The following is an 8,817-nucleotide window of genomic DNA, read 5'->3' on the forward strand; positions in this document are numbered from 1 at the left end:
ACCTGCGAGCTTACATTCACAGACCAGTAAACAAAATGATTGCATGCCTTCGCTTAACGAATAAACGCTTTCTAAACAACGCTTTCTTCACTTGGAGAGCTGGTCCATACGTCGTTATAGTCCAATGCGTGGACCTATGATTTGTCGTAGGAATTTTCCATGACGCCACTGAGTGTGAAACCCTTCTTATTGTTGAACAGGTCTCTACAGACGCGTTAGTGCCATGGCAGCACACGTGCTGACTCATGAATATTTTTCCAAAGATTTTATGCTTATGGTTTATGAGGGTGGTTTGGTGTGCTTTCATTGGTGTGCTTCCTGTTTTGGCTTATGAGGGGGTTTAACGTCCCAAAGCGACTCGGGCTGTTAGAGACACCGTAGTGAAGGGCTTCGGAAATTTCAACCACCTGAGGTTCCTCAACGTGCACTGACATCGTACATTCACGAACCATGTGGTGTGCTTCCTGTTTTGGTTTGTGGGGGTTTAACCTCCCAAAGCGACTCGGGCTTTGAGGGACGACGTAGTGAAGGGCTCCGGAAATTTCGACAACCTGGTGTTCTTTAACGTGCACTGTCATCGCACAATACACGGACCTCTAGAATTTCGCCGCCATCAAAATTCGACCGCCGCTGCCGGGATCGAAGCCGCGTCTTTCGGGCGCCGCAACCACTGAGCCACCGCTACGGCGGCTTTCACCCTGTCACCTCACTCTGGAGAACGTTGAAATTTACTGGACACTTAAGTCATACAGTTACTTTGAATAAGGCCAATGCAGTCTCTGCTTTTTGGAACTTGGTCGAGTGCGCAGCGAACTTTACTTGCTTTATTCTGTCTGGTGAAACAGACGTTTGCGACAGGAGTCGAGGTTTCGCTCCAGCGTTATGAATAGAGGTCCGCAAGAATGCTTCTTTTTGCTCACTTGATTTATAAAAGCGCTGCACAAGGACATGCGTGGACGTTTTTTTCGAGCTTCAAGCTAAAATTAAGTTCGCTCTGCTGAGCCAAATAAATATTTCTTGTCATTCAAACTGTAACTGCAAACTTTGCCTTCAAGTGCGCTCGTGTTCGCTTGCTCAGAGTGGCGGCTATTGTGGTATTTGCTGTGCTTGCCAGGCTCAACTACATACAGTGAACAAAATTCCGACAATCTGAGAAATAACACTGCGCGACTTGCTGAGGTCCTAGCAATGTTCAGTCGCATTCTAGGACCTTTGTTGAAAAGAGAGGCCTGAAGATCGCGGAAGTTCAAAAAAAAAAAAAAAAAACTTTAGAGATCACTGCGGCGACCCGCATTGGGAGAATGCGAAAGCATTGACGCATCCTCGGCACTCGTCGCCTCTCTTTGCCTCTCTTTAGACTGTTTGCCTCTCTTTTTGCCTGTTTTTCTCTCTTTTAACTGTTTGCCTCTCTTTTTACTTCTTGCAGTTCTGATGTCTACAGCTATTATCACGTACTCGCACTATATACACATCCGGGGCTATTTTGACGTGTAAATGACCTTTTGGCCTCTAATTAATTACTCCAGATCAATTAAATTCGGTGTACAACGACTTTTTATCATCCTCTGTCACGGGGTTGCGTTTTATCGGCGATTTTGACGTGTAGTACTGTTTCCACACTCTCGCACTATATCGACGTCCGATACTATTTTGACGTCTAAGTGACATTTTTGCCTGTAATTAATGAACTGATTGCTCCACATCGAGGAAATTTTGACGTGCATCATCCTCACATCATCCTCTACCACACATAATTCTTTTTCGCTTAACTCTCACACGAATGGAGAAATTTCGTTGCCGACATGTTTTGTAGACACGGAATCGTCGACGTAGTCAATAATAATAATTAACAATAATAATAATTAATAAAGCAAATAACTACGCGTCCTATTGCCACCTAACTACGGTGCACCTTCAGCAGCGTCGCGCTTGGCGGCTCGATCGCTGTGAACGCTGGAGGTGACTGGTATTATACAAGCTGTTTTGTCTTTCAGCATGACCTAACGCGAACTACTTGCAGGCGTTGATTCCTCAACTGTTCGGCGCGCGACCGAAGCGCAACCACGCGGATCAAAAGTCGCAAATGAGTGATTAGATTTGTATGCAGAAATGCAATGGTAGCCAGGAAGCCGATCCGTCGTCGAAGGGGCCTGCTTGTCCCGCTCCACGGCAGCTACCCATCGCTTTCGCCCCTATCTGCCCGCAGGGAACTTGTGGAAACTTATACCGCTTCTTTCCTTGTGCCTTGAGGTGCGACCAACCACACCACAACTCATCGGGGTTTCGCGAATGATGTTCACAAACACGCATGCGTGGCACACCCAGGGCGGAGAGAGAGAAAAAAAAAAACTATTGTTTAGAATAGAGTAATTCGCAGGAGCAGGATGGTCGGGGCCTCTAGTCCACAGCTCCGCTGGCGCCTGCTGACTTACAGACTAGCTGGATGATCCAGGCTTGCTGGTCCAGGTTTTCGCTAGTCAGGGCTTCCTCCCACTGTTAACTTTTTGTCCCGTTTGTCCTGGCATTCCCAAGACGTATGGCAGAGCGTGATGCTTGCTGCACACCAAGGACATTAGCTTGGGTATTGTGTGGGTCTCATCTTGGATGATCCCGCCTTTTGCATACACAACCAAGTCACTGCTGACGCCGCATATCCGTGATGTCATGGCCTAACGCTTGTCTATATGTATTTTGCAAACTCAGTCCTCTTGTTATCGCTTATATACATGCACTGAATAGAAGCCCTTTCTTCTTGGCATTTTAACACTTTGTGTACGACAAAGGAAAAATATTAGCGCAGGGATTGTGCAGGCGAAGACGGAGATTTTGAATGGCACTCTGCAGAGGAAGTTTTTCATATAGAGTCACTTCATTCTGGAAAGAAAGGTGTTCTTTCGTGTTTATAAGTAAATACCGTGGGTTGTGGGAAACCCTAGACTAATGCAGAGCTGACACATGAAAGAGCTGGAGCGCTGATAGGATTCTGTAACAGAGTCTGTTACGAAAAGAAACCGAGCAACTAACTGGACTATCTTGATTCAATGACGAGAATGTGACAACTTAACGAGTTCCGCGCAAGGCACGCTGCGGAAAGTAGAAACACTAGCGATGAATCGAAATTGGTTAGAAAACGACGTCATTGTTTTGGTAGCAATTTTCCCGGCGGCCAAGCCAACCGCAGAAAATAAAGCAAGGAAAAATTGTTGGAAAGCATGTAATTGGCAAGTCACTATAGATATAAAAGAAGTAGACGAAACTCTCTGTTGAGGTCTTTCAACTCCCCTTGTGTGGACAAAAGTACCTTGTGTAATGAAACCCTTTGCCCAATGCTGCACTTCAGCCATTAAAATTCATCACCAGCAGCAGCAGTAGCATTAATTCCGTTTTTTTTCGCGAACTATTAAGTCTTGCAGTATACAATGAAATTCGCCAGCGTATTTAACGTTTATGCTTTAACCTTCTAGCTTAATTCCCAAACACGTTTTTTTTCCCTTAAATGTTAATCCGTCATCAGCGCTGATTACGCCTTTAACGTTACGCTCTATGAAGAGGGAAGCGAAAGCTTGCCTTTGACACGTGATATCAAGAAAGAAGAAGATGTGAAGGAGAGAGAGGTGAAGAAGAAGAAGAAGAGAGCTCGAGGCTTCAGTCAGCAGCAGTTAAAGTACCAAGAACTGAAATCAACTGTAATCAGGCCTAAACCTCCGTGATAGGGCTCTGTTTCCTGTTGCCGCCTACGTGCAGTGCAGGCTTTTCCCGCACGGAGTTCTGGTGGCGAGCACAGCCGTGCGGGTGCAGTGCAGGCCCACACCCCGCAGGTCGCCGTGATAACCCTGCTATACCCAAAGGCGAAGCTCCTCGATAATCCAGCGCCGACTGATCTACCGTCGTCACAGCAGCAATATGGTGTCGCAGACGGACGACGCCGAAGATTTCAGCGCCAAAAGTACGACCCCGACCCTCCTGCAAGGCTTCGTGGTGTCCGAAAGGCGAGCCGCCATCCAGGAGAACGTCTACGTAATCTTGGCCCACGGCAAGTTCCAGCGGCAGGTCCTGTTCGGCGCCACTTTCTCCATGATTGTGCTGCTGCTCCACGCGTTCGCCTACCGTCTCATCGGTCGTCCCGTAGACCACTGGTGCCAGCCGCCCGAGGAACTGCGAGGCATATCCGTCCACGAGTGGAAGAACGTGGCCATTCCTGTGCTGGCTGATGGCAGGCTTAGCCAGTGTACCGTCTACGACCCGGCCATACCGGTGATTACTCTGTTTTTTCGACGCTTTTCGTAAAGCGGACCTTCAGTTTTAATGGAAACAGCTAACTCTTGCATCCAATAGCGCATTGGCGCTTTGGTGTATAATTATTTGGGCTTGTGCGGTTTAACTTCCCAAAGCGACTCAGGCTATGAGACACTCCGTAGTAAAGGGTTCTGGATAATGTCGACCACCATGGGTTCTTTAACGTGCACTGACAACGCAAAGTACACGGGCCACTAGCATTTCGCCTCCGTCGAAATGCGACCGCCGCGGCCGGGATCGAACTCGCGTCTTTGGGTGAGCTGGCGAGCATCACAGCCACTGAGCCACCACCACGTCTATCTCCCAGCTTGTGGGTTCCCCTCGTTGTTCTACACATGTGTGACTGCATTATTATAGCCTGAAAATTTGTTGTTTGAAATTTACCTGCAGCCTAATATGTATCATCATATGTTCTTCAGCCAACCGCCAGTACACTTATATACCTTTATAGAGTACACGCCGAAGAGACCCTGTAGTATCATCGCACTTCACTCTAACACGTCCTGCATCGAGTTGTCGAAGTGTCGATATCTTTAGTCTCCCGCATTTATTGTCATGTTCGTAGGACGGGAGCGTGGAGGAGCGCCAAGAAGTGCAATGTCACCAGTGGGACTACGCCATTGATCACAAGGGCGACAGCATAATCAGCAACTGGGATCTGGTGTGTCACCGCAGCTGGCTGTACTCAATCTCGCCGCCCATCTACATGCTAGCTTCCGCGCTGTTCGTACCACTGGCCGGCATAGTCTCGGACCGCGTGGGACGCAAGCCAGCCGTCATGGCCAGCGCCATTACTATGCTCCTGGCCACTCTGGGTGCCGGATCGTCGCACTCCTTCAGCCTGTTTCTCTTGGCGCGCTTCATCGTTTCGGCCACGGCCAGCGCTACCAACCTGCTGGTCTTCATAGTGTTGTACGAGGTAACGGGAAACGAGCGCCGCGCCCTCTACAGTCTCTTGGCCACTTGCATCGGCCCCACTGTGACGCCTACCATGCTGCACCTGTTGTCCCTGTTCCAGCCGAGCTGGAAAGTCTCGCAAACGTTCCTGGCTACCACCACGGCGTTTGTGGTGGCCTGGTGCTACTGCCTCGAAGAGTCTCCCGTTTGGCTTCTGGCCACCTGGAAGCTCCGTCAAGCGGAACTCGTCATGCTGCAGGCGGCAAGGTATAATGGCGTCGACCTGGCAAAGGCACAGTTCACTTTCAAAGCGCTGAAAAAGCAGCTCGAAAAGGTGGAGATGACCGCAACGACCGCGTCAACGGGCAGGGAAAGCGTGTTCTACGTCACCACCTTTCGACGGCGTGCCTTGTCTGTGCTGGTCTCCTGGTTCGGTGTGTCGTTCGCCTATTACGGCACAGCCCTTCGACAGCCGCAAATGGAGGAACAATGGGAGGTATCGGGTCTTCTCCTCAAAACGGCACTATTCGCCACCGTCTACGACAGCATGACGAGGCGAGGCCAGAGGGCGACGCTGTCAGGTGTACTGGCGTTGCTTTGTGCGTCCAGCGCCCTGCAGACAGCCGTTGTCGAGTGGGACATAGCCCATGCGATCCCGCTCTCGACGATCGCACTCGAAGGCGCTTCAGCGGCTGCCATGGGCGTTAACTACAGCTATACGACGGAGGTGTTTGCCACTACTATCCGGAGCATGGGACTTTGCGTATCGTACTCCGTCGGCCGCGTCGGTGTGCTCCTGGCCAGCTTCCTTGTTTATATTGCACATGGCAGGTCGTGGTTCCACCTCACCACGACGCTTGTAGTCTACGTGAGCGCGATGGCGATCCAGTGGCTTCCCGAAATATTCATCGATCAAAACGTTGCACCAGAACCGGTCGCCATGGCACAGCAAGGGAACAAGGAGACTCTTAAGGTGTCCTTGCACCAGCGGCGAGGAACGAAGAAGAGTAGCCCGAGCACATCATCTGGCCGCGCCGAGTCCAAGACAAGCTCGCCGTATGCAGAGGTTGCGACAGAGGCTTCCCCGACGGGGTCGTCGCCATATCAGAGCTGTCCGCAGCAACAAAGCACGCCAAAGTCGCAAGGCAGCGCGGAGACCAAACCTCGAAAGCCGTCCAAGCACAAGAAAGGCCGCCGAAGTGTTGAGACGCCCAGAAGTGCGTCACCTGCGGCTTCGTAACAAATATTAATTTCCTATTCACTATCCTTAGGTTCTCCTCACTGTTCATTTCGAAGATTTTGTCGACATGTGAGCCAGCGTTTCGTCTGTAGGTTAAATTTTTTCTTCAGTGCATTTTCTTTTTGTTCGGCCCACTTCTAATGTGAGCAGATGGATGCATGTCCAGAGATAATGCAACCAATAAGATTATAGCCGCTTTGTACAAAGTCCTCCTTCCCGTAAGCGTCTTGCCTTGGACAATGTTTTCGCGGCTATGCCACAAAAGGTGTTAATGATGTGACTGCGTTAACCATGTGCACAAGGCCATCCAGCGCACCTTCCAAGTCACTGTTCTTAGCTGACCGGTATTTTCGTGTAATGTTACAGAAATACGCTTAGAAACTCTCTGTTCAAACATTATTGGTTCGGGGACAACATACATGACTTTTTTTATTTGTGTCTCTTTCGAAACGCTCCTCCTCTGCCATGCAGAAATTTATTGTGAACCGATCGCCTGCTAACGTACTGCTGCTCGCTTAGACAGGTAGCTACTGGTATGAAATCATGTGATAAGGTGCAATTAATCATTTTGGCTGGTGCAGGGCTCGAAGGAGCGGATTTCGTTCGTGTAATAAAACATAGCCGCTTCTGTGGCTTTCAATTTGGGGGGAGAGAAAAGTGCAATGTTTTGTCAGCAAATGTAAATGTTCGAAATGATAATTCATTGAGGCGCCGAAACGTTTCCCACATCTATCCTGACCCGTGCTAGACACGGCTTGAAGAGCGCCGGCAAGCATTCCAATAAGCGGTACCTCTCTGGCCTGTGTCGGTTCAGCTGATGGTAGTGGCGTTGTTTCGGTTTACGTAGCATGTAACCGGGAAACAACTAAGAGGCAGGACGATATAAGCATGTCGGTGAACTAACCAATGCGGTCCAAGTGGGTCTCGTGCCACTGTTCGCTTCCTCTAGAGGAACGCTCCATTGGGTCTGAAATCGCTTGGAGTGCTGGAATTGTGTTGGCGGCATCACAAATGCGAAACTCACGTTCAACACATTTGCGCTGACGACTCATGCACACTCGAATCCCTGAGGGGGAACTTGAAGATTCCCTCTCCGGACATTAAAAAAAAAAAAACTAGCACATATGACATTCATTCGTTGAAACTAGAACACACGTTGTAGTTTCTAAGTGCAGCACGTTCTAAGTGCAGCGACCTGTTTGGTCTGTCCTTGCAAGAGCTGAAAAGTGGCGGTTGCATCGAGTGTGTTAATGAGAAGGCCGATAATCTTCACCTGAGGCACAATGGGCACTGGATTCCCGCACATGTACAGTTCAATCTGGGGGTCACTGGGGAGGGGCTTCAGCTGCTGGAGTTCCGATTTATTTGGAGAGCAACGGAGGCCTGTGTTTGCTAAATAGGTGATGGTGATGTCTATGGCAGATTGCAGGATGTCCTGGGCTGTTCTCGCCTTCTAAATCGTCACCATGGCATTGCACCGCATCAACAGCCGCACCTCACCACTAAAATCTTTAATTTTTTTTAAGACTTCACCGCTCTGTGAAATGTCCTGCCAAATAACTTTGTATAATTCATTGGCCGTAAATCATTCTGTGAGAAGCTAAAAGACCGTTTTTGACTAATCCGTTTCGTCCATATATACACCTCAACTCTTTGGAATTGCTGATTGTTATTACTCTTTATACCATTCCTTTATACTCCACTTGTTCGTGTGTTACATTGATGTTCTTGTATTTATCTTGTTCTGATTCCGTGTATTTTACTTACATATTATTTCATGCCGAATTGTATATTGCTTTTTTCCTTGTTTCCCTTTACATTATTGTTCTTTCTCTGTTGTAATGTGTTCTTGTTTGCAGAAAGACCTTTAGTTCGCTCCCACCCTACATAATTCACTCGGGCATTTCAGAGAACAATACATGAAAGCAAACAAGTCCCACATCACAAAAAGTGGGCGTCATCTTGGATTCGCGCGCATTTTCAAAATGCGTGAGTGCCGCCAGGAGGACCGAAGCGACGTACGTGCGCCTTTTTTCTTTAGGCTCGCTTCTCAGGTGGAAAATGAAAATTGGTTTTGGAAGAAAGGAAACGCCGCAGTAACTGCCTTACATATTTCGGCGGACACCGAACCGCGCCGTAAGAGAAGAGATCAAGGAGGTAGTGAAGGAAGAAAGAGGTACCGTAGTGGAGGGCTCCTCAATAATTTCGACCATCCGCGGATCTTTAAATCGCACAGCAGACAGGCGCCTTTTGAGTTTCGCCTCCATCGAAACGCGGCCGCCGCGGTCGGGTTCGAACCCGGGTACCCCAGCTCAGTAGACGAGCGTCTTAACCACTGAGCCGCCGCGGCGGGTGTTTAAGCGAGATAATACTGTTTCACAAAT

The 8,817-nt window shown here is 49.0% G+C and overlaps 1 protein-coding gene across 1 annotated transcript in view; it reads left to right on the plus strand.

The window, feature by feature from the left end:
- The first annotated feature begins 3,903 nt into the window (after nt 1-3,903).
- The window catches only part of LOC149363797 (uncharacterized), a 31,064-nt gene continuing 26,150 nt past the window's right edge, over nt 3,904-8,817 (plus strand). The window contains exons 1-2 of the mRNA XM_089568603.1: nt 3,904-4,254; nt 4,862-6,410. Of these exons, the coding sequence (XP_089424729.1) occupies nt 3,904-4,254; nt 4,862-6,410 (1,900 nt within the window). The remainder of the gene's footprint in view (nt 4,255-4,861; nt 6,411-8,817) is intronic.

This window comes from Amblyomma mixtum, chromosome 2, assembly GCF_055824585.1.
Source record: "Amblyomma mixtum isolate Tamu chromosome 2, ASM5582458v1, whole genome shotgun sequence".
Classification (NCBI taxonomy): Eukaryota; Metazoa; Arthropoda; class Arachnida; order Ixodida; family Ixodidae; genus Amblyomma; species Amblyomma mixtum.